The 27,477-nt window shown below is 36.8% G+C and overlaps 1 protein-coding gene across 1 annotated transcript in view; it reads right to left on the minus strand.

The window, feature by feature from the left end:
* LOC137402769 (NEDD4-binding protein 2-like) overlaps positions 1 to 27,477 on the minus strand; it is a 77,908-nt gene that overhangs the window by 34,913 nt on the left and 15,518 nt on the right. Inside the window, exons 6-16 of the mRNA XM_068089277.1 lie at positions 26,864 to 27,016; positions 25,782 to 25,946; positions 25,153 to 25,291; positions 23,528 to 23,647; positions 22,679 to 22,852; positions 20,975 to 21,038; positions 20,219 to 20,442; positions 16,691 to 16,815; positions 14,771 to 14,936; positions 6,191 to 6,289; positions 4,475 to 4,616 (exon numbers count right to left, since the gene is read on the minus strand). Coding sequence (XP_067945378.1) covers positions 4,475 to 4,616; positions 6,191 to 6,289; positions 14,771 to 14,936; positions 16,691 to 16,815; positions 20,219 to 20,442; positions 20,975 to 21,038; positions 22,679 to 22,852; positions 23,528 to 23,647; positions 25,153 to 25,291; positions 25,782 to 25,946; positions 26,864 to 27,016 — 1,571 coding nt within the window. The remainder of the gene's footprint in view (positions 1 to 4,474; positions 4,617 to 6,190; positions 6,290 to 14,770; positions 14,937 to 16,690; positions 16,816 to 20,218; positions 20,443 to 20,974; positions 21,039 to 22,678; positions 22,853 to 23,527; positions 23,648 to 25,152; positions 25,292 to 25,781; positions 25,947 to 26,863; positions 27,017 to 27,477) is intronic.

Consider the following 27,477-nt stretch of genomic DNA (forward strand, 5'->3'; position numbering starts at 1 on the left):
CAGCTAGATATCATCCATGTTAACAGCTCAACCTAACAAGATGGAGTTACACAGCTAGATATCATCTATGTTAGCAGCTCAACCTAACAAGATGAAGTTACACAGCTAGATATCATCTATGTTAGCAGCTCAACCTAACAAGATGGAGTTACACAGCTAGATATCATCTATGTTAGCAGCTCAACCTAACAAGATGGAGTTACACAGCTAGATATCATCCATGTTAACAACTCAACCTAACAAGATGGAGTTACACAGCTACATATCATCTATGTTAGCAGCTCAACCTAACAAGATGAAGTTACACAGCTAGATATCATCTATGTTAGCAGCTCAACCTAACAAGATGAAGTTACACAGCTAGATATCATCTATGTTAGCAGCTCAACCTAACAAGATGGAGTTACACAGCTAGATATCATCTATGTTAGCAGCTCAACCTAACAAGATGGAGTTACACAGCTAGATATCATCCATGTTAACAGCTCAACCTAACAAGATGGAGTTACACAGCTAGATATCATCTATGTTAGCAGCTCAACCTAACAAGATGAAGTTACACAGCTAGATATCATCTATGTTAGCAGCTCAACCTAACAAGATGGAGTTACACAGCTAGATATCATCTATGTTAGCAGCTCAACCTAACAAGATGGAGTTACACAGCTAGATATCATCCATGTTAACAACTCAACCTAACAAGATGGAGTTACACAGCTAGATATCATCCATGTTAACAACTCAACTTAACAAGATGGAGTTACACAGCTACATATCATCCATGTTAACAACTCAACCTAACAAGATGGAGTTACACAGCTAGATATCATCCATGTTAACAACTCAACCTAACAAGATGGAGTTACACAGCTAGATATCATCTATGTTAACAACTCAACTTAACAAGATGAAGTTACACAGCTAGATATCATCTATGTTAACAACTCAAGTTAACAAAATGGAGTTACACAGCTAGATATCATCCATGTTAACAACTCAAGTTAACAAGATGGAGTTACACAGCTAGATATCATCCATGTTAACAGCTCAACCTAACAAGATGGAGTTACACAGCTAGATATCATCCATGTTAACAACTCAAGTTAACAAGATGGAGTTACACAGCTAGATATCATCCATGTTAACAGCTCAACCTAACAAGATGGAGTTACACAGCTAGATATCATCTATGTTAGCAGCTCAACCTAACAAGATGAAGTTACACAGCTAGATATCATCTATGTTAGCAGCTCAACCTAACAAAATGGAGTTACACAGCTAGATATCATCCATGTTAACAACTCAACCTAACAAGATGGAGTTACACAGCTAGATATCATCCATGTTAACAACTCAAGTTAACAAGATGGAGTTACACAGCTAGATATCATCCATGTTAACAGCTCAACCTAACAAGATGGAGTTACACAGCTAGATATCATCCATGTTAACAACTCAAGTTAACAAGATGGAGTTACACAGCTAGATATCATCCATGTTAACAGCTCAACCTAACAAGATGGAGTTACACAGCTAGATATCATCTATGTTAGCAGCTCAACCTAACAAGATGGAGTTACACAGCTAGATATCATCCATGTTAACAACTCAAGTTAACAAGATGGAGTTACACAGCTAGATATCATCCATGTTAACAGCTCAACCTAACAAGATGGAGTTACACAGCTAGATATCATCTATGTTAGCAGCTCAACCTAACAAGATGAAGTTACACAGCTAGATATCATCTATGTTAGCAGCTCAACCTAACAAAATGGAGTTACACAGCTAGATATCATCCATGTTAACAACTCAACCTAACAAGATGAAGTTACACAGCTAGATATCATCTATGTTAACAACTCAACTTAACAAGATGGAGTTACACAGCTAGATATCATCCATGTTAACAACTCAAGTTAACAAGATGGAGTTACACAGCTAGATATCATCCATGTTAACAGCTCAACCTAACAAGATGGAGTTACACAGCTAGATATCATCTATGTTAGCAGCTCAACCTAACAAGATGGAGTTACACAGCTAGATATCATCTATGTTAGCAGCTCAACCTAACAAAATGGAGTTACACAGCTAGATATCATCCATGTTAACAACTCAACCTAACAAGATGGAGTTACACAGCTACATATCATCCATGTTAACAACTCAACCTAACAAAATGGAGTTACACAGCTAGATATCATCCATGTTAACAACTCAACCTAACAAAATGGAGTTACACAGCTAGATATCATCCATGTTAACAACTCAACCTAACAAGATGGAGTTACACAGCTAGATATCATCTATGTTAACAACTCAACTTAACAAGATGAAGTTACACAGCTAGATATCATCTATGTTAGCAGCTCAACCTAACAAAATGGAGTTACACAGCTAGATATCATCCATGTTAACAACTCAACCTAACAAAATGGAGTTACACAGCTAGATATCATCCATGTTAACAACTCAAGTTAACAAGATGAAGTTACACAGCTAGATATCATCCATGTTAACAGCTCAACCTAACAAGATGGAGTTACACAGCTAGATATCATCTATGTTAGCAGCTCAACCTAACAAAATGGAGTTACACAGCTAGATATCATCCAAGTTAACAACTCAACCTAACAAGATGGAGTTACACAGCTAGATATCATCTATGTTAGCAGCTCAACCTAACAAAATGGAGTTACACAGCTAGATATCATCCATGTTAACAACTCAACCTAACAAAATGGAGTTACACAGCTAGATATCATCCATGTTAACAACTCAAGTTAACAAGATGAAGTTACACAGCTAGATATCATCCATGTTAACAGCTCAACCTAACAAGATGGAGTTACACAGCTAGATATCATCCATGTTAACAACTCAACCTAACAAGATGGAGTTACACAGCTAGATATCATCCATGTTAACAACTCAACCTAACAAAATGAAGTTACACAGCTAGATATCATCCATGTTAACAACTCAACCTAACAAGATGGAGTTACACAGCTAGATATCATCCATGTTAACAGCTCAACCTAACAAGATGGAGTTACACAGCTAGATATCATCTATGTTAGCAGCTCAACCTAACAAAATGGAGTTACACAGCTAGATATCATCCATGTTAACAACTCAACCTAACAAAATGGAGTTACACAGCTAGATATCATCCATGTTAACAGCTCAACCTAACAAGATGGAGTTACACAGCTAGATATCATCTATGTTAGCAGCTCAACCTAACAAAATGGAGTTACACAGCTAGATATCATCCATGTTAACAACTCAACCTAACAAGATGGAGTTACACAGCTAGATATCATCCATGTTAACAGCTCAACCTAACAAGATGGAGTTACACAGCTAGATATCATCTATGTTAGCAGCTCAACCTAACAAAATGGAGTTACACAGCTAGATATCATCCATGTTAACAACTCAAGTTAACAAGATGGAGTTACACAGCTAGATATCATCCATGTTAACAGCTCAACCTAACAAGATGGAGTTACACAGCTAGATATCATCCATGTTAACAGCTCAACCTAACAAGATGGAGTTACACAGCTAGATATCATCTATGTTAGCAGCTCAACCTAACAAAATGGAGTTACACAGCTAGATATCATCCATGTTAACAACTCAACCTAACAAGATGGAGTTACACAGCTAGATATCATCCATGTTAACAACTCAACCTAACAAAATGAAGTTACACAGCTAGATATCATCCATGTTAACAACTCAACCTAACAAGATGGAGTTACACAGCTACATATCATCCATGTTAACAACTCAACCTAACAAAATGGAGTTACACAGCTAGATATCATCCATGTTAACAACTCAAGTTAACAAGATGGAGTTACACAGCTAGATATCATCCATGTTAACAGCTCAACCTAACAAGATGGAGTTACACAGCTAGATATCATCTATGTTAGCAGCTCAACCTAACAAGATGAAGTTACACAGCTAGATATCATCTATGTTAGCAGCTCAACCTAACAAAATGGAGTTACACAGCTAGATATCATCCATGTTAACAACTCAACCTAACAAGATGGAGTTACACAGCTACATATCATCCATGTTAACAACTCAAGTTAACAAGATGAAGTTACACAGCTAGATATCATTTATGTTAGCAGCTCAACCTAACAAGATGAAGTTACACAGCTAGATATCATCTATGTTAGCAGCTCAACCTAACAAGATGGATTTACACAGCTAGATATCATCTATGTTAGCAGCTCAACCTAACAAAATGGATTTACACAGCTAGATATCATCAATGCGATTACTAGTTGTGCACTATCAAGCTCAGTGACTGTTTTAAAAATGTTAAATTTAACAAATGTGCATAAGGGAAATTATGAGCTTCAACCAACTTTTATAGTTGGACCCTTATTTTCATCACTCACTAATCACCTAGTGTGAAAATACTTGGAACTAAAAGCAAACCTACCTTCTTATCCTTGAACTTTTCTACAGTGTCCTCCTGCTTATTCCTCTTGATTGTCTTTGAGGTTGGCTTTTTGCGGGAGAGCTTGGAAGGAGCGGAGCCTGACTTTACCGGCTCAGCCATAGTCTGAAGATGTGGATCTTTACTAGAAAATATTCATGACAAGACGTCTATAAATAGACCGCATTATACGCCCGTACTAACTGGTTAGCAAAAAAATCATTAGAGCTCCCAGAGGCTTGATCATCCCCACTAGAGAGGCTCTTCAGCAGACGTGCTACACTCGATGATAATAGAAGTGTTATTGCTTGAGCACCTCATGTATCAGATACACCAACGTGCAATTTGTACAACAACATAACAGACACGCTTGGTATACTCTGGGTGAACTGACTACAAGAGCTATTTCGCTGCCCAGTATATTTCATAGTGTGGAACTATAGTAGTGCTGTCAGGCAAGTCTCGGGAGAGTCTGTAAAATTGAATCACATGACGTATTAACAGTGGAAATAAGGCTATGTTTTCTACTACTCAAGGGGCATGGCCTGTTTGTACTGGAGTTTTGTCTAATTAGCGAGTCCAATAAACTAGATTGAAACTGCGGTCTCCGCCTGGACTTTCACCGAAAGCCTTGACATACGAGGAACTAGTCATTAATGTGTGTTTAGAACGGCATTAAAGTTTCCCTTAAAAACGATCTCTTCCCAAATTTTAGTAGATTTTATGAGAAAATATTGGAATTTTTTATCATTCGCGATTGTTTTTAATGTTTGAGATGATTTGACTGCCGAAATGTTTCAAGTTTGCAATCGAAAAAATTTGATCGTGATTAAAACACTCAAATCAAGCAAAAATTCACTTATGATGTCTATGATGTTTATGATGTCTATGATGTCTATGATGTTTATGATGTTTATGATGTCTATGATGTCTATGATGTCTATGATGTCTATGATGTCTATGATGTCTATAGTTGTAAAGAAACCGGACAGAATAGAGACACATAACGCTACAACATGAATGCAATAGCTGATATCAATTATACATAGCAACGAGTGATGCCATTTCACACATATTTTTCTGAGCGTTTTAACTGCGATCAAGTTTTGTTGTTTTTAATCTGGAAACATCTTGGCAGTCAGATCATCTCAAACATTAAAAACAGTCACAAATGATAGAAGAAAAAAACAAATACCTTCTGATAGAACCTAGTAAAATTTTGTGCAAGTTCATCTTTCATTGCTTCCAAAGTATTTGATTAACAATCCGCATTAGAACCACAAAGAAGTTGTCCATCCCATACAGTGCAAGGTAGCATTGAGTGGTAATGCCCTGAGGTTCAAGGTTGGCCACACAGTCTCTAAGATTACATAATGAGATCGATTTGTAGGAATAAGCAAGGCTAAAAATGGCCTCTTGATATCCAAAAATTAACTTTTAAAAAATGTCCACTTGGATTACAAATCATTTCTTGAGGAAAAACACTGAGGCCTAGCTCTACCCATCTATCACATGAACACAATGACTTCTCCTTTATTAAAACAAAGGCAAGGTAAAAGATGCGACGAATGCTCCGATGAAAGCACTCCTCGCATCTTAAGTTCACTAAAAGTGAACTTAAGTCTCTTGGAAGCCTGTCTTCTTCAATGAGACGGGCTCCCAAGAGACCCACCCTCAACATGTGCAGGGTATCTACAGCAATTCAATATAATAACATACCTGCTGACCCTCTCTATAAGCTGCGCTACGGTTATTTTATGTTCAAACCTCTCCAGCATCAACTTTATCTTGGCAAGGGGCACATGATGGGTGTTCTTCCTACAAGACGCACCCATGTAAACACTAGCCTGTACACACATGTAAACACTAGCCTGTGGTTATTCTAGACAACAGGCTTCCCATCCCTTTCTCTTAGTTTGATAATATCTTAACCACACAAAACATATTCATTTGTTCGTTGTTCATTGGCATTTACTGCTACAGCCAGGTCAAAGGTGATAAACCTTCTCCGAACTGCCTCAAAGATCTCCTACAAACATCTCCACCCTATATCTACAAATATCTGTATTAAACATTTAGTAAAAATAGCCTCATCTCACATTTACAAAAAATGTCCATCTCACATCCCGTCCCATCTTATTTCCTTCAACTATTCCCAGATCACATCTTCTACAAGTATCCTCAGGCCACATCTTGACGAGCTTATTTTGTTCCACGCAAATCTGGCAGTTTTAAACATGATAAAAACTGTCACGAAAGTTGCCAGGCAAACACAGTCCGCCATATACATGTCTTAATTTGGATCTAACAATCACAGATTTAACATTGTAATCTCAGCTTTTCATGAAAATAATGATAATGATAAGAACTATAATACATTCTCTTCTCATCGTTCAATCACTTTATAACACTGAAACTCATGAGACATTCTAATCCTACTTAAAACTGTATTCAATGTAAAACTTAAATTAATAGCTTAAGTTTCCAAAATAGTTAAGTGAGCCAAGCCACAAACTTAGTCTAGACAAGGAATTCTTGAGCCTCAGGCCAAGAAAAGTGTCAAGAGTGAGGGGGTATATAAATGTCAAGTATTATAAACAATCTGCAAAACTTATTACAACAGAACCAAAGCATGCCCGTAACTGGAGTAGTAACTGGCTCTAACATATGCATTCTTCAAAAAACAATCAGAATTTCAACATGTGAAGTTAATTTGTACTGATATTTGTGTCATATTTGGTGACCACTGTATGTTGGATCACATAATCTTATAAGACTATATTGTATTTTGTTCAATTCATTCTAGAGCCTAAAAGACATCTATGAATATTTCAAATAATTATTTATAGCGCTAACACAAATGCACTAAATAAAACTATGTTAAAAATAAAGGCAAAACTTCAGCTGTGTGTAAAAACTATATATCAATAATGTGGTAATCAGTAATACGAGGTGTGTATTTTTAGAGTCATGTGAAGGTAAGCGTTGGCTTGCCAGTACATAGGGTGGCTAGTAGCATGGGTAATGGAAAACTCATTATGACTCACACTAGATATACCTACATTTAACTTCATTTATATGTAGTTTGATTGTTTTTTGTTTCATTTTTAATTTTTACAAGTATTTTTTATTTACAAAACTGTAATGATCCATAAAATTTTTAATGAAATATGTTTAAAATGGCATCGAAGAAAATACTTGCTTAAATTTTATGTTGTACGCCAAAAAAATTGTAGTAGAGATCACGGTAAGTCGAGGTTACATAAACGCAGCTCAGAGTCTTATGATGACTTAGATGAGCCAAGGGGTTTCCATCTCTGCTATGTGGTAACGCAAAATGAGCCAATACAAAATGTTACTGAGGATTAAATAAGTCAGAAAGAGTGTTGTTCACTAGAAAGAATGTTTCTCCAATACAGTAAGTCGTTGACTTACGACCTATGCGACATATGTCCACCCGACTTTATGACCACATCTGTGGGAAAGTCAAGCAGCTCAGTGCGAGGCGTAGTAAAAACCATTCATCGTAATTTTTGATAAGCTTTTTCGTTATTTTTTCTGCTACACGATATCAACTATAATTACTCTCAAAACTAACATTAAGCGATTTGTGTACTGATTACATACGTTATTGAGAGATATATGTTGCACCCCATGGCGAGTTCAGCGTTATCCATTTTGATAAAAACGGATTCGCAAACAGATAAACTCTTAGTTAAAAGTTTGAAGTTTACTAAAACACATACTAAAACTTCCTTTGAGTGTGTGTTTAGTAAGTTAAATTCATTTAAGTTAGACCAGAATATACAGAATCGACTATCGTCCAATTCGTCTTACGACCGGCCAGAACCAAATGCGGCCGTAAGTCGGCGACTTGCTGTACTGTAAGAAACTGACTTAGATACACACACAACTACACGCTGTTGATCGCCTAAGCTTGTACATATTGCAGAGTCTATGCTAACCTGTAGCAATATGATGTGTATATAGGATTACCAGGTTCGAACTGATCTACAGGTCCGGAGGCTCCTCCGCGAAAAAAAGAGTGTACAAGCGAGTAGTGATATAGTCAGCTGCTCAACAGCGTCTGTGTGAGAGTTGTCACGCTGAACATGTGTCGGTGCTGACACGACAGCGTGAGATTTCATAATACTATATAATCAATACTCTCTACAATTTGCATAAAGCCGCAGTATCATCTCTTTTCAAGGCATAGAAATAAGAAAAGGCATGGCTCTGAATTTCAAAGATCAAGAAAAGAAATTTTCTATCAGCAAAGAGACACTGGCAACAACTCACCTTCATGAACAGATGAACGCTTGAGCTGAGTAACGGGGCCATGAATATGTCTTAAGCCAATACTAATCAGATTACCAGTACTCACACGTGCAGCTTGATAACCTCGCAAGGCTAGCTAGCGTGTGGCGTCGTGAACAGCGATTGAAAACATACTTAGCCAGTTGCTAACCAGCTGTGAGATGCTAACATATGATGTAGAATTAAACATTTGCTGTATAACAACTACATGTATGTTGTTCTACAATAAATGCTCGAGGTATAGCAACAATAGTTTTGCACCGGGGATCCAGTACGAAAAAGTTGTCACAAAAAAGCATGCAGCAAACAGACAATGTGGTGGGAGAAATAACTGGAACCTTGGTTGAAAAACTGAATTTCTCATTGCTCATTAGTCAACAGTCATAAATTATATTATTAAATTAATCCGTATTTTGTCCTGATTTTAAATATGTAAAAAGACTGTAAAATTAAGTTTTTGAATTTCAAGTCTTCAAGTCACCTACAGTATGACTTAAAATGACTTAAAATGAGCAAATAAAAATGTATGTGGTGTGATTATATCTGTACAGATTGTTATCTTCAACCATTAAAGACTAAGTGTTCAAAATTTAACCTAAATAATTATTTAAAAGCATAATCCTACAGTTGTTTTGTTTACAAATTTGAAATCACAACAAAATGAGGATTTAATATATAATTTATGGCTTTTGACTAAATTCACTATGAGTAACAGTATTGTAAATGAGAATTTCAGTTGTCCAACTAAGGGGTTCAGTTCAATTCGCACACCAATGTAGGTGACTGAACATAAAAATGAAATCTTTGGAGTTGCCCTACAATCTGATAGAAAACTTTTCACGGATACGGGTTTCTCAATGTATCAATGCTACTAAATCTACTCATCCGTGTGTAATTATTTGTTGCCTACTTAACTTGTTTAGTAGTAAACTTCCAGAAATATTTTACAAGCACTTGTGGATTAGGATAGTCTATTTACAATCTCAAAATACATACAACTGAATTGTACAGGTTCTTGAGATATTGTCAGTTGTCCTCGGGACACAAAATAAAAAAGGAAAAAAAACGTCATTTGAGTTTTTTGCTGCAACAAAAAAAGGAAATAAAAAAGAGAATTGCAAACCTGCAACAGTATTATTGCAAAAATCAATATTGTATTATTAGGTTCAATAATCTCATCACATTTCAAGTGACTATTATTTGATCAAAAAATTACAAGCTGAATACCTATATGTAAGAAGCAAATAAACTCAACGTTCTTTCCTAGTAGAAGTTCATTAGTTCAACATGGCTGCCAAACCATGGACACCGCAGACCAAAGTTGTGATCTTCAGCAAAAAGGAAACAAATAAAAAGCTGACACCCAACATACAAGTTGTATAAACATTATGTGATATTTTCCATAATAATAAGCAAGCTTCCCTTCTTTCTGTCTGTAGGAACTGTAAAAGTTGAAATGTGGTAACCAGACCGATTTCTACCAACTATGGCAAGGTCTTGGAGTTATATAATCACCTCAAAGCCTGACAGTCTGGCAGCCAGAGAGAATTGTCCAACTGATCTATTGCTACTTGGCCTCTATTTGCAATTACTACAGTGAGTCCTTTAACGATCTTATATAAATCCTTCTTGAACTTGCGCTTTCCTAGCTAGACATCAAATTGAGTGACAATGACCTCGGTGGAAGTACTATCATCTAGTTTATATATTGTTACATTTAGTGCCTAATTACTGCATACACCTTTTAACTATTTGTTAATAGGTCTAATTAGACCTACTAACAATACTATTAAAGTATATTTAATAGGTCTATGGATTGCTGTTTAGAAATTTAAAAAAATAATCCTTCAGAGCCGCTAAAACGTCGCTTACATAAAAACTGAAGACAAAATATTTCAACGATTGTGAATGGAAACTCCTATCTAACACGAGATCTTTACTGAAACTACACAATAATTTATAAAGTGTCGCCACTTTCACATTTTCGTTGAAACTGTGTTCCTGTGTTGAACATACTGCATAGCAACACGACATAATTACACAGTATGGAAAACAAAGTACATTCGGTGATCTCACGCTACACAATCTCACATTCCAAATATACCGTTCTGAATAGACCATATAGAAAGTCACCAGTAAACAATTTAAAACGTATTGTTTCCACTTTAATGCTCAGTAACTTCCAAACTACCACTAGCAACCTTAGGCACCTTCCTTTATATACAAGCATAACTTTCAGCTAGTGGATACCATTCTTTAAAAGTTATCCTACATGTTGGCATATTGTCTACAGAGAGTAATGGGGACCTAATGGGAATACCTTTATATAATAACGGAGGACTGCATTTCTTTGCTACAAAAGTGAGTATGAGGGAAACCCGCAACACTCTTTGACAGGTCTTAGTCGGAGTAGCAACAGTTGATCTGAGAACAGATGCGTTTCCTGTCACAACGAGTGGCCTTTTCAGAAATCGAACCAAACCTGTTGTTACCAAGTCAGGCGCTCTAGGTGGTTGTGCCAAGGCTGCCTCCATGACAGTGATTATAAGAATAACAAGTTTAAGTATTATTAGCTTATTAGCAAAAAAGTTTTTAAATGCTTTAAATGTTTTTAGCATCAGTAATTGATAACTTACTTTTATATTAATTTATCAGCTGCCTTCCTGATGAATGAACAGTAATCAGCATAACTATATATTATATACTAGGTGAATGTCTGGCGTTGCACAGATAATAAAAATGTTTTTGCATAGGAAATTTATTTTCAATTGGCCAAGTATACTTTAATGCGAGCTGTGTTCATCCCTCTGAAGCCCGCATTAGGAAAAAGATTGCATCATGATCTCTTACGCAATCATGATCTTTAAGCATTGCAGATGAAGCGTGAAGCGTGCTATCTTATCCGATCAGCATTAAATATTTGCAGGTGCATAGGCATGTTCACAATTATTTCACACCAATGCTATTTGGATGCGTAGTGTAGGGGTTAGCTCGTCTGTCTGCAGAACTGGAGGTTCTGAGTTCAATTCCATAGTGAAGCAGATTTTTGTTGCAAGATTTTATCGCTATAACTCGACATTACGAATGACAGATGACAGACACTCGCATATATATATATATATATACAGTCATACTTCGACTTACGAGCTTAATGCGTTCCGAGACTGAGCTCGTATGTCAATTTACTCGCATGTTGGTGCAATTTTTTATATATAGAACAATTAAATATATATTGATTGGTTTCCATACTCTAAAAAATTCAAATAAAACACTCAAAACAAGATATTGTAACAGAAAGAACGTGTTGGTTATTGTCCTAACTTAGCACATGCTTTCAAAAAACAACAAATAAAAAATAATGCAAGGAAATGTGATTAATTAAAATGTAAAATTAAATACCTACAATAGCAGCTAACGCTAGAATTTGCCAGAGAGGGCGATATAAGTTATCCTTCATTACAACAGTTGACTTTGATAAATTTGGATTTAATCAAAGTCTTAAAAGACAAACTTAGAAGCAAACCTAAAAGCAAACTTTCATTTTTAACTTAACGTAATTAAAATTTCTTCGGCATTCATAGTTTTAAGTTGCTCGCTAGTTAGCTAATTTTTCCTTTGTTTCGCTTTCACGACTAGTCGGCCGTTTTAAGATAAACTTATCTAAGGACGTTTGTTTTTGTCGCCCTTTCAACATGTTGCGATTAGGGCAAACACAGGTGTCGTCACAAAGGGTTAATGCACGACCACTAGCCAACTTGCCCGAATGTCTATTTTTAGTTTTGATAGATAGCACCGGCCTTTTCACATAGCATCGTTTCAGTTACGTTGTTACCATTTATCATTTATCCAATGCTTGAGCAGTCCCTCCATCAGCGGTCGTGAAGATCGCTGCGCCGTTTAGAAACTATGGTTAGTCCTTTTGCGAACTAAATGCCCTGAATATAATCCTCCCGTTTGATCATTGTGGATATATTTCGGTCACATTGCTGAGCTAGCTCAATCATGCATACACATTTCACATATTTTTCAATAATTTTCCGTTTAATATCAATTGTTATCACTTGCTTTTTTCTGCATTATCTTTCATTTTACTGGCAAACTTTCGGTCTACGCACAGTACTTTTAATTCACATACTTCTGCACTGAAAATCGCACACAAAAACACGGTACAAACGTATTATAACCTGAGCAATTAAAAAATACGGAGTGATGCTGTTCTCATAAAACACCTCTGGCATACTTGGCAACTGACTCACGTGCTCGTATCTTAAACATGGCTCGTATGTTAGTGCTAAAACTTGCTTAAAAGCTGGCTTGTATCTCAAGTTTCTCGTACGTTGGAGCACTCGTAAGTTGAAGTATTACTGTAGTTGATCATAACTATTTGTGAATATATAAGCATAACTATCTATCATATATAAGCATTACTATCAGTAATATATAAGCATAACTATCATAAAACCTCTATTTGAATGTCCCTTGTATTTGAGCCACTTCTGATAGAACGCCACTATAGCAGAATAATTGAATGCCATCTCTATTTGCCTGCCACTTCGACATTCTTTGATCTTTACGAACCCATAATAAAAATTGATCAGTAGAAAAGTGTCCCCAAAATGGTACTAATAATGATTCAATTACATCAATAAAAATTAACCATTTCATTGTTGCTGTAGTGGTTGCCAAGATGTTAGTGAATGTGTACCTGAGAAAATTGATCGTCTCAATCATCAGAACTACAGTGTGATTCGAAGTCACTAAGGTTTAAATCTTATCCATTTTTTCAGAGTCGTCCATAATATGGTTTACAATTTCACCTGTAAACTTTAAAGTGTTTTGATGAACCATGAGAATACTCTTCAGGAACATCGTATGACATAATAGCAGCCAGTATTATGGCGTATTCTAACATTAAAATATTAAAAACGTCTTCACAACTTGAGAGCGTTGTCGTTTTTTAACTCCAAAGCTCTGCGGTTTTTCTTAAAAACTTTGAAAGCATCAAAACATCAAACATCAAAAACATCAAAATAATCAATAATGGTCTCCTGCTAATATTTTATAATCCAAGTAGTTCCTTGTTTAACTCGGTCCGATACTTCAACGTATATGATCATTGGTTTGGCAAAAATGCTTAGACCGATGGTATTAACGTTGATGCGCTGGAATGAGAGAATAAAATATAGGCAACATTAGCATCGCTCCGCTTGTAAAAGGGTTTTACAAAGGGTAAATTTATCTTCTCAAAATTCTGACGAGTTGAAAAATGCAGAGCCCCCTCTTTTTGAATGTCACCTCTAATAAACGCCCCTGTAGAGGAAGGGTTGACAAATATAAGGCCATGACATTCAAATAGAGGTTATACCGTATCTGCAATATTTAATCTATAACAGGTGGAAAATAGTCAACCTTTGACTTCTTGTATATACTCCATTAATATCTAGCGATACTATGCTGCAATCTTATTCAAATCCTTTGGTGACAGCAACACTTCACAGACAAGCTTTAACTATTGTCACAACTAGAAACTTTGCCTACATGCTATGATATTAAGGCTTTGAGAACACAAGAGAGCTTTCGTTATGACATGATATCAGCTTCATGTTCATTGCTTGCACAGGAGTGTATTCTTTGACATAATAAACCTTCTGTAAATTTTTCTGTGGCATAAAAAAGGGATGTTTTCACCTCTCTACTGCGCGTAGAAGACTTACCCATAATTCATTCCTTTTAACCCAGGAATATGAGAACAAGATATCGTTTAGTACTTTTACAAAAAGAATAACTATAAGTTCATATGTGGAGTTGCCTCTTCCCTATGAAAACTAACTGCGGACATCTACAGCAAAGGTGAAACTGCAAACAGATGAAATTATGATTTGCCCTGTTTTATAAAAGAGCTCATGGATTCCTCGACAACGCTAATCATTTTTTTCATGACTGGTTAAGTTTTGCTGAAAAACTGAAAATTATTCTACTTACTTGTACAACTCTTTAGCCTTGTATCTCCATGGAGTGTTGGGTTCAGCCAGCATGGGGCGATAGGCATGTTGCAGGCAGAGTTTAATGCAAGGCTCGAGTTCCCAGCTTTGCAAATGAGTGTTATCAACCACGATGGGGGTCAGACCAGCCTCACAAGCCTTTTGTACTGCAAATAAAATGAAAGGTGAATCCATATCCTTAGCTGTTTTCTAAAGCATGCACAGAAGCTAACAAAAGTATTGGAAAACAATTCCACGAATCTTGACTGAAAACATAAGCATCTTTTAATTTATGTAATTAAATTAAGATTTGCCTCTCTTGACTTGCCATTTGCTCAATAAATTCTAGTGATACCATTTTACTGCTGTTCATGCAATAGTTCATATGGATCTCCATGGAAAAATTTTAACGGGCTGCTTTCATATTTTTGGTCTGCTAAAAATGGGCAATTCTACATTTACTTGCACAATACTTAACCCTAAAAATGGGCAATTCTACATTTACTTGCACAATACTTAACCCTAAAAGCCCAGGGTTGCTTCTTTAGAAAATAATATCAAAAACCTTGTAATCTTTTGGAAAGAGCAAACAATTGCTACAAAAGACAGTAAATTTAAATTGTCGGGAGTCAGCATACCACAATTCAGTGGTAGCACCAATAATTATTTTATACGATTTTACATCTCTAATGCAGATTAAGAAGATACAAAAACATATAATCTGTAAATATAGCCATGGAGTGTCGGACAATGCAAACAATTTTTAATTGAAGCAGACTATAACTTCAATGACCTGGAACAGTCAGTTTAATTTAAGTCCTGATAAAGTTTTAGCAACAAAAAACTTTTGTATTGGATTTGAACTTGTGACATTTAACTAACAAGTTAACTTGTTAGTTAACTAACAAGTTAACTAACAAGTTAACTAACCAGGGCGTGTAACCGCAAGACTAAGCTGTTCTTATCATTCCCATTGCTCTTACCATCTACTGAATATCCTTTTCACGGTTGCGTACGCTAAATGTGCATTTTTTTATTATTAATGAATATTATCTTTTGCATTTGACATTTTTTGAAATTCTTTTAAAGAAGTTTAAAAAATTTTTAAATTTTTTTTTTTTTAATTTGTAATTTTCAAATGTGCCGTTACACTCATATTTCCAGTTTCGATAAATCTGTAAAATCTAAATGCTTTTCACCTAGGGAATGATGTTATTTGGAGTAGGAATTGTCTCCACATTCTTTCTCCATTCGGTCAAACAAAGTATCAGACAAAGAATGTTCAATATTTAGTTTTTATGTTTGTACCAGTATCGAGAGGTACCAGTATCGTCCATTGAAACTGTAAATACAAGCTTCTGCTGCAACAGTAACCTTTTAATACAAACACTTCCATGTAATCATTGCTTATTTTTTATTTTAAATTGTTTGAACCGCAAAAAAGCACTTTTCTCATGTTTAAAGCTAAAACGGTAAATGTTGTAGATGCTAAATAAAAATAAATTTTCTATAAAAAAGTAACCTTTTTTATACACACAATTCCGTGTACTCATTGTATATTTTTCTATTAATTTATTAGAACTGCACAAAAACACTTTTTTTCAGGACATGAAATTTAAAAGTTAGAATGGCTAATGTTGTATATGTTAAAAACAAATAAGTTTTCTGAGCCTACGACTTTTTTATTACCTGAGCAATGCCAAGATTCACCTAGTTATATATACAAATTGAATCGTAGTAAATCTAGTTTTTTCAAAGAATACATATCGGTTTTGTATGCATTGCGTTATAATTAAAAAATGAATTTGTCTAGCATGAAAGGATTTGTTGTCATGACTATTAGATGCCTGCTATTCAGCTTATGAGCGCATCAGTAAAAATGTTCACTATATTTTTATACTGTGTAATTTCTTGATAATACCTCGACTTCTATTCCATGCGTGCGCCTCTTGTAACTTGACAGGATCCCAACTATACTGTCCATTGCTATCTGTGAAAAAATCATCACCACTAAATATCTGACCTTCGCTCTTTCCTATCAGTGACCTACAACAGCCAAATGAAGATGTCACAAGCTGCTGGATGGTTTAGGTATGTAGTAGACAGAGGACAGGGTTATTATAAGAGTGTTGCTGGATGGTTTAGGTATGTAGTAGACAGAGGATAGGGTTATTGTAAGAGTGTTGCTGGATGGTTTAGGTATGTAGTAGACAGAGGACAGGGTTGTTGTAAGAGTGTTGCTGGATGGTTTAGGTATGTAGTAGACAGAAGACAGGGTTATTGTAAGAGTGTTGCTGGATGGTTTAGGTATGTAGTAGACAGAGGACAGGGTTATTGTAAGAGTGTTGCTGGATGGTTTAGGTACGTAGTAGACAGAGGACAGGGTTATTGTAAGAGTGTTGCTGGATGGTTTAGGTATGCAGTAGACAGAGGACAGGGTTATTGTAAGAGTGTTGCTGGATAGTTTAGGTATGCAGTAGACAGAGGACAGGATTATTATAAGCATGTTGCTGGATGGTTTAGGTATGTAGTAGACAGAGGATAGGGTTATTGTAAGCGTGTTGCATGTAAGGAGCATCAGCAAGAATATATGTAAGAGGGTTGGTGTTCCATAGAGGTGGAACGAGACAGGTTTTTTAGGTTCGAGACGAGACTCGAGACACTGTCTTGTAAAAATTCGAGACACGAGACAGTAAAATAATGAGCATTTGGTGATGATTTCACTACACAAGTACTAGCGTACTTGGTAGATATAAAATTGATAAACCTCTTTTTAAATTTAATTTTCACCTGGTGTAAACGATTTAAATACAACATTTTAATAGTGATATGCATGTAGATTTGTAAACAAAAGTGACACAAACAGCTCTAAAATACCGAAGTTATATATTTCTAAGAATTTTGAGCTTGATTGATAACAATTATTACAAACATATTGCTTTGTACATGTATATTTTTACCATCTATTGAATAGGTCTTACTTTTTAATGTAATGTGTAATGAAACCGATAGCCGTCGCTCTACAAAGAAATACCGCAACTAAAAGAACACACGATAACACTTTCATTCTTATCGTTTCATTAATGTTAAGTTTTGTTTGTGTATTAATTGTAGTATGTAAATTATATTTAAATTGTACTCATGAAATTATATGAATTACTGTGTACATGTACATTCTTATATTGAACTAACAATAACGTCATTGTTAACCGAACACGGACTATGGTCGACACGGTCTTTTGTTCGTTTCACCGTGTCCGGGCAAGTTTTACCCGCAATTGGTAGTATGTAAAAGAGGCCCGAATTTTATGAAGGGCAGTTGGTGTTTAGACACGATACGATAAAATACAGACATTTTACCCGCAATAGTCTTATTTATTAAATTGGATTATCCGGAGGGTAATTGGATACGACCCGGTATCTGTTTTAAGGACACAGAACCGAACTACAATATATTAACAGGGCCGTTGTCCGGACTACATGATTAGACTCGGTGGCCAACATAATCAATAGCAACAGGTAGTAACGGGACGGGTATAACTTTAAAGGCAGTTGCCCGCAATCCATTACAATATATGGAGTTGTTGCTACCGCAAGAAGCCATGTTTTAACAACCGTGCACAGGCGCTTTAGTTCTATTTCCTGTCTCGAGTTTGGCAATAGTTAAGTCGAGACGAGACCGATACGAGACAGGTCGATACTCGAGACGTCTTGTGTCTCGTTCCACCTCTAGTGTTCCATTCATTCTCCTGATTGGCAGTTGCATATCAAATATTGAATGAATGGCGTGAGGAAGAGAAGAATAATACAAATGAAGAAGGCGGCAAGCCTCCGGTGTCATCACTAAGAGCATAAAGACAAACCAAACAGATGCTGCCAGTAAGTTTAAGCAAGAGATCTGACTGGAACAAAAAGTTATTTTCACAAACATGTACATTATTCTCGCATTGATGGCATTTCTTTTGTTGGGTTAAACCTGGCCCCGCAGAGATCTGTCTTACAGCGAGTACAGCACTGATTTTTTAAAGGATCGTTTGTGGTAGAATGCTTGCCCATATACAGCATGTTGCTTGCGGTAGAATGCTTGCCCGTATACAGCATGTTGTTTGTGGTAGAATGCTTGCCCGTATACAGCATGTTGTTTGTAGCAGAATGCTTGCCCATATATAGCATGTTGTTTGTGGTAGAATGCTTGCCCGTATACAGCATGTTGTTTGTGGTAGAATGCTTGCTCATATACAGCATGTTGTTTGTGATAGAATGCTTGCCCATATATAGCATGTTGTTTGTGGTAGAATGCTTGCCCATATACAGCATGTTGTTTGTGGTAGAATGCTTGCTCATATACAGCATGTTGTTTGTGGTGTTGAAAGTAAATTTTAATTAGTTTTATAAGTTGTTATTTTGGTGACATTTATTTGCAACTCATCCAACTGCCAGACATCATGGACTTCAATAAATGAAGAATGGCACACTATTATTCTATATATATATATAAATCTCAATATTTGTCTGTCTATTCTTCCGTCTGTCTAGCAACAGCGACAAAGCTTTAAGAATGAAAAATCCGCTGCGAACTGGATTTAAACACCAGTTCTGTGGACATATATTTATCCTATACACTAAACTGTCCAGCTTGCTATACCATGGAATAAATTTGGCACATACTTGGAATACATGCCGATCTTTTATGGCTACACGTTAAGCACTGCAGCTAGCGCTATGGGTAAAGCCATACTAAAATGATCCGTGAAACCAAACCAGAAAAAATGAATGCCCAGAAGTGAAGAAAAATGTGTAAACTCGTATAGCCAACAAGACTATTGCGATCAGTACTGATTGCAATAGTAGGCACTGCAGCCGGTACGGTATGAATTACACAGGAATAAACACAGTAAACATATAATTTATGGTACAGCTCTAAGTTATGAGTCATAGAAATAGAAGTCATAGAAATAAACACTTTCATTTAAAAGTGAGAATGGTAAATGTTGATGTTGAACATGTTGATTAGAAGTAAACTTTCTGTAGAAAAACTTTTTATTATGCGTGCAACTCCGGGCATTCATCTAGTCATTTATAAAGGCAGCGCTGCTGTTCTACAGTTCATTTACATCGGCTAATAGTCTAAAGCATAGCATTCTCTTTATACAATGTACTCGCAGAAACGACGAAATACTAGTCCCGCAGCAACTGTCATGGAGGAAAGTATAGATAAAGACATCCCTGACAGTCATGCATCATCACCAAAGTGGTGAACATTGCGCGGGTGATCTAGTGTAAACCATCCATTAACTATTAGTCAAAGTTATTCAAGAACTACCAGATAACCACCAAAAATCAACCTACAATAACACATCAGCGATTGGAGTTACACTTTCTGAAAGAGAATCTCTGACACTTCTACGGTTTAAAAACATTAAGCTGTAGGTTTAGCCATGAACTTCACCTGCCCAAGGTTGATTTTCCGGAGCCAGGTGCGCCTCTCAGAATAAACATCACTTTTTCTCCTTCAGCAGCAGAGGCAGCAATTTCCATGATAGCTCTCATTTCATCAGCCTCACTGGCAGCTGGCTTTGATGGTGCTTTAGGTTTCTTGGGTCTAGCGCTTTCGAATGCTGTCGGGACAGCAGTACCAGAGCCAAGGAGCCCGTCATACGGGTAAGGCTTCTCCTACAGAAGGCGATAGTAAACTAGACATGAACACAGTACAGCTACTGTAAACATCAACTAAGGGTTTGCAGCTTGTTTCATGAAAGATTCCATACTTATGGAAAAGATGCGCTACTGCCGATCACCAATGGCATTGTCGAGGCTAGCCCCCTGCTAAATCGTAAACTAGCATATGAGTAAGGACAGCTCACACATAGACAGGTTTAAAGACTTTATATATAATTGTTCCCTATTTGTACTGATCGCATTATCAATAGTATAACTTGGATTTGTGTGCACCTGTATAGACTGGCCCATATCTTACAGAGCATGCTACAGAGATAAGTGGGCAGTGAAATCACCAATTTATGACTTAATTTGTGTTGGAAAGCATTCACTCTCAACAAATAAAGTTTAATAGACATTGTAATAACTTCTCGCTTCTTCTGAGCAAAATCCTTGCCAATCTTTAAGAATTATCTAACAAACCCTGACTGGGACTGGATGTGGCTGTGACAATCAAGATGCAAAGAAAACGGTCCTAGTATTTTACCTTGCTACTGGCTGTAGACAACATCTTGCCGTATGCTGCAGTAGAGCTATGTCTCTCCGTCAAACTGTAATACAAATACTGTCAATCAAGTCCATGGGTGAATAATAGATATATCAATGGAATCAAATAGTATCCAGCACAAATCTTAGGCTAACAAAATGAGTAAATAAAGGTGCGTAAAATTATGGTCACTTCCACTTGTTTTGCCCATATAAATCATATCTGACTATCTCTAACCTAAGAATCTCATCAAGCATTTTGAGGTTCTAAACACTTTCTGTCTATCTAATTCAGCTTAAATATGTAGTTACTGCTTTTTGTATCATCAAAAGAGTGAATACCCTGTAAGGTAAAACTTCAGTTCTGGCCCGTTACCCTCAGTACACATCAACACACCTTTTTCAGGACCATCAACATGTGTAAAAACGTTCAGTTCCCAAGTATTCATTACTTTGTAAAAAAAATTGATGTTACAGATGAGTGGTGATTGTTTCATAAGCAAGGAAGCTAAAAAAAATTGCACAAGGACTCATATTATACAGATGATATGTTAAGCATACATATCAGTGTTTCTGACAGACTCTGACAGGTTTTCGAAAAGAATAGCAAATGTAGCTTTGCATAAAGATTCTAAGTCTATGTACAGCTACTGATAATAAACTTCAAGGTATTTAAATATTAAAAGGTCGTCATAATGTAATGCCCTGCTGTACATGTGATGGTAAATATACAGCGCATAGTCGCCAGGTATAAATGATAACATAAAAGATAAAAACATATCCAGCCAATAATATATAACTGGTGACCAACCTCTAGTCAGAAAGTAAGTACAGTAGACACTCCTATAATGTGATTTCCAGATAACGTAAAAAATTTAAGTGAAGTTTTTGTTTCACACTGCGTAAAAGATTCCTTATAACATCAAGTGTCAAGTCAGGCGAGTTCTCAAGTTCGATTTGAATGTTAGTCTATCTCGCCGCACCAGAAGAAAAAACGACATGCGTAGAGAGTTATATCTATTATATATACAACTTTCGCAACATTCTAGTTCGTTGTAATAGATCGCCAAATGTGTCGACAAACCAGAGAATAGGATAGACGCACAATCGTTCATAAATACAAAGGTGGTCGATTGGTGAAGGTGTTACGGCGTCGGTATACCAATCTGAATGTCACGAGTTGGACTATCGTCGAATGTTCTCTTTTATCTTAACTTTGGCCCTTGGGTACAGATAAACGACAGGCAGGTAGAACCACTTTTTATAGTAAAGATTTTATTGTTTTGCCTTATTGTAGTAGTATTTGTTATTAGTTTTACTTTGCAGAATAGATTTTGCTGTTTAGAAAAAATAAGCAAATCATTGTAAATGAACGTCAAAGATGTGCAGTCCCTATAAACTTAATGTATAACTACTGCAATCACGGTCTATAAAATCAGTGAGATTGATCATAAAGAGGAGACAAGTTGTCGATGCAAACTAATAATACTATAGTTACGATACAGCCCACAAATTAAAAGAGCTACATCAAGTTTTTCCTTTTTGCATGGCCAAAGCGGAAATATCTTGGAACAGATCTTGGCAATTTACATGCATATTACTGGTCTTATAACGTAATCGTTCCTGGACCGATTATTTACGTTGTAGAATCGCCTACTGTAATAATAATCAGTGTGTAATCAGTTTTAACAGTTGACAGTCGTACCCATTGCTAGCTTCAGAGTTACTTGAAGCTTTGTCTTGCCCCGTAGCTCCATCAGACAAACTAGAGTCATCGTTAGCTAGACTGGCAGCACCATTAGACAGAGGGGTGGCACCATTGAACAGGGAGTGTTGCAGAGGTGATTCAACAGCGAGAGCAGAATCCCCTATCCTCCAGCTACAAGCGAGGCAGAATTAACAATGTTACAGAGTACACAGTAAATTTCTGATCTCCATAAATAGGTTTGAGATCGATGTAGTCGAGATTGATCTTTGTAAAATCGCTTAGAAGCTAGCTAAACTTCTGAAACAATATAGAGTTTTCTCCTCACAAAAATAAATCTACAAAGAGGAAACAAATCCATACAGGAAATTAAACCTGACAATATCAGGGGTTGCGCCGCCGAGGGTTATGTTGAGAAGCTTATCCAGCGTAACTAATTCCTTTAAAACAGAGGCTATGATTTCGAACACTGCTCCAATAAAGTTGACTTTCAAAAGACAACCAAATACACGGTCTAATCTCCCTGCCATAATTTTTAGAACAGTAAACAAAATGCCAATGATTGACCCAGAGTTTCCAGACTACATAAAGCAATGACATTATTCGCAAATCTGTGAATTTTTTTGAGTACTTAATAAATTGGTTCTAGTGCTGCAGAATAAGTTGAGGTGGAATTTGTGAAAAATGGTCATATTGAGAGGTATCTTATTGCCTGGGAGCAATGATCACACATCATCATTAAAAAAGCATTGCTTGGTCCTGTGAAACTTCAATTTTTTTCCAGACTTTGTTGGGCAGACAGAACAGTACAGGAAAAAAAGAAGAATTCTTCATGTATTGTAAGCTTACTCAGTTCTTGCAGCAGGAGCTTTAGCCTGTGCGTCAGAAATGCCTATTTCAGGATCTTCATCGGTAGTAAGCTGGGTGGTAAGAGAGCTAATGGCCTGGCTGTAGTCAGATATTGAGGCGCTTTGCGGCATCACGGCTACAATCAAATATGACTCCCCATTATAGAATAGCCTGGTAGAAGTACACAATCCTAAGCCTTCTCACTACCAGCCAATCATAGACCTCAGTTGTTAACGCGTCTTGAAAGACAAACTATTAGTGAATAGAAACCCAAAGAACAGGGATTTCACAAATCTAGTTTAAAGTTGGAAAATTGAGAAAAAAAACTGCAAATATAAGAAGCAATGTTCAATATCGATATCATCGACTAAGGATAAAATGAAAGTATATGCGAAGGCATAAAATATAGGAATTGATAAAATATTAACTCGCGAGCTCTAGAGAATACCGATGTCTAGGGTGTGCATGCCTGTAGCCAATCAAATCTGTGAAATAATTAATACTGCTAGAACATCTATAAATAGCGGAAAGTAGAAATGTGGATTGAAATGCAAGAAGTAGCCAGCGCAAGCAACAGTGCCCTTTAATGCTACAGAATCACAGAATCACCACATGCAGCTGAGATTGATACGTATGAGTAACAATGCTTCACAAGAAAATTTGATAAACCTTGACCCTAAACCCCGACCATAGCTTATAGTCAATCTTAGTTTAAACCCTGAATTATGGTATATTGAGATACATTACCAGAATTTTATAATAAAAATTTTTTTATCAGTTATAGAGATACTAGTAAGTTAGCAATGACTGACCCCTGCATTTTGTCAACCAAGGAGTCAATCAGCATATGATAATACCCAATGTGAACCGCTGTGACACCATCCCATAATTTCAATTTTATGAGGCAGATGAATCCCCTCTAAATGAGGTCAAACTTAAGCCTGGTACACGCTGTATCACAGTATGTCTGAGTTGTCCTTTCAGCGATTATTCGTAGTCCATTTGAACGCATTAACAATGGCATCACCGAGGCAACATAGACATTTCAGGAAATATTGGAGTTGTCAAACTTTGTTGATATTTTGCTGTGCATCGTCGACAGTCTGCGCAATGCGCATGACTTCGACAATGGTGATTGGCTGTCACAGACTGTGTGACAGCCAATCACGATATTTCCCCTTATTATATCTGCTGCAGGACTAGTATCACAGCGCATGTATTGTATGATGAGAACACGAGATGACAAAATATTCACTGATTTAAATGCAAATGGGTTTGTGATAGCGTGAACAATATTATTAAGGATGATCATCAAAGTAGTGTGAGATTACCACCGACATACTGTGATACAGCGCGTACCGTGTTTAAAAAAAGTAAATGTTTTACATCCCTCTTTTCTCTGTTATGTTATCAGTTACCAAGCAAAAGATCATTTACAAAAAAAGGCTAAACACAAACCTAAGTAAATGAACATAGAGATGAACAAATATGGCACATTCTGACAAAAGAAAGCTGATGTTTTGGCGTCTCTGCCAAAAACAAATGAGTGACATCCTATAAGATGCAGTTCAATAAGTTAAATTGTATCACAAACCCAATGACATCTCTAACACAACCAACTTTACCTGCATTTACCTGTATGTGTTGCAGGGGTTAACTCGGCCTGGGGAGTCGTGGCATCGCCATTTAACAGACTATCATATGTGCCTTTTTCTAACACAATATCCCCATGATCGAGGGGAATAAGCAATGACTCTATCGTGCCTAGACAAAGATAGTACAACTGCAACACGCGGCACACATAAGACAGATTAGTGAAAGAACAAACCTATGCAAATATAAACAGCAGACAAGCCACAAAGCTAATGGGGGTGCAAGAAGCAAGCGGAGCGGATGTAAAGAGAAGCAATTATAAACAATGAAACTCGAAATTCTAGTTTTCCTACTATATCAAATAATTTCGTAACTTGCATTCCAATTTCAGCAAAATGGTTTTCACATGAGAATGATAATTTTCTAGTTTATATTTAGAACATGGCTTTGTCTATGTCATTCCGTTACAATATTTAATTGCCTCGGCGAATTCTCGACAAAGATACCCATAATTCTTAGCAGAGAAAGATGAGATCCTGAGAAGCGGGTCAAGTATGGAGCTTAGCATATGCCTTGATTAATAGATCAATTATGTTCATGCTTTACCAAGTAGTAGTATAAGCAAAAGTTGTCTCACCCTGCAAGGGGACAACGCGTATACCTGAACTCGCTCCAACAGTGTTGCCACCATCAACTTGGTCTCTAGCGGTACTCAGTAGTAAGGCTGATGACTCAGCACTGGAGATGTCGTGCAAGGACATTGACTTGTCGAAGTTGGTCTTCTTGGGTGTGTCCACCGAAGCACTAGCATAGGTTATTCCCGGAGCTGGCAAGCACAAAGTGTGAGTGGAGAGCGAGCAGCGTTGAGCTAGGCATTGCTCAGCGATAGCATTAAATCAATGGCAACAGATTACAAGGGCTTGTGAGAAGCAACGCGAAAAAGTCAAGTAATTGGCTACTGTTTTTCAAAGGAAGATATGTAAGCCTCAAAATTTTTATAGCTGCAGGGGAGATGACCTCAATCGTTTGGCTGTGGGTGCAGGAAGGATGGCCCTCGGCACTTCAATAAGTCATTTAAAAGTTCAATCTATAGTAACAGTGAGAAGCTCACAAAACAAGTTGTGCTACATGTATGTCAAAGCTATATAGATCAAATGGAAAAATCTAGAATAATATGAGGTTAGTCGGTGTTAATTACAAAATCGAAAGGTTGGATGGCCTTTTTAATCTACTTTTGTTTTATTCATGTAATTGCGAATGATCAGAAATATTTGAGCTGCTTTCATATTTCTAAAAAAATGCTAAAATGAGAAAATATAACTACACCTTTAATATAAAATGCATTTTGGCAAGCCTTAAATGTTGCTGCATGCTGAGAGATGTGCTTTTAAGAGAATGATGCCACATCAAGGATGGTACTCTAGAACAGGAGAAGATAACCCCTAAAAATTTTCTGTTAATAAAAAGTTAATCTTTTTTTATTACAGGTAAATCTACATTTTGCATAATTATGATTCATCAAGACATCCAAAAAATACCAGTAATTGTGTGACAAACAATCGGGGCATATGACTTATGCAATAGTGTCTCTAACCAAGGTTCGGTCAAGCAGGAAGAGGGGTTACAGACTTATAGAAATAAACCAGTGAAAGTTTTTTGAGGTAGAATTTGCAGTTTTATAACTGGTTTTCGCTGATTAGTTGGAAATAATAAAGTAGGTGAGGTAGAGATTCTATGGCTTACGGTCCTGTCCAAAGAGTGATCGGTTAGACTCGAGTGATTCTGTTGAGCCAAGTGATATGTTCTTAACTGTTAAATTTCCATTCCTGACTAATGTCCGAGGAGTTGTTGCTCTTGATCTAGCCAGCCGCTGCCTGTCCAAGTCGTTGATGTCATCTGCAAAACAACAGCAAGGTCAAAGGGTCACATGGAAAATATGTGGCTGGCAACTGGACTAAATTACGTTCTTTCGTGGATGTTGCAGTGGCATGGTGAAAGCAACAAGTAAATACAGCAAGAAGTAAACCAATAGGAGTGCCAAGAAATGTTCATAACCTGTCATTGACAGTCCAAACCAGACTAACTGTAGCAACAAAAAAGTTATGACAGCTTCCTCTTTCTCCGCTCACTCACGCCTCTCTCCTATTTCTCTCCTTTTTCACACTCACACCTCTCGCCCTCATTTTTCTCTTCTCTCTCACTCACATCGCTCTCCCTCCTTTTTCTGTCATCTCCCTCACACCTCCCTCCCTCCCTCCTTTTACTCTCCTCTCTCTCACTCACACCTCCCTCCCTCCTTTTGCTCTCCTCTCTCTGGCTCACATTTCTTGCTCGCCTTCACGCTTATTCACTTTATC

Source organism: Watersipora subatra, chromosome 8 (assembly GCF_963576615.1).
Source record: "Watersipora subatra chromosome 8, tzWatSuba1.1, whole genome shotgun sequence".
Lineage (NCBI taxonomy): Eukaryota > Metazoa > Bryozoa > Gymnolaemata > Cheilostomatida > Watersiporidae > Watersipora > Watersipora subatra.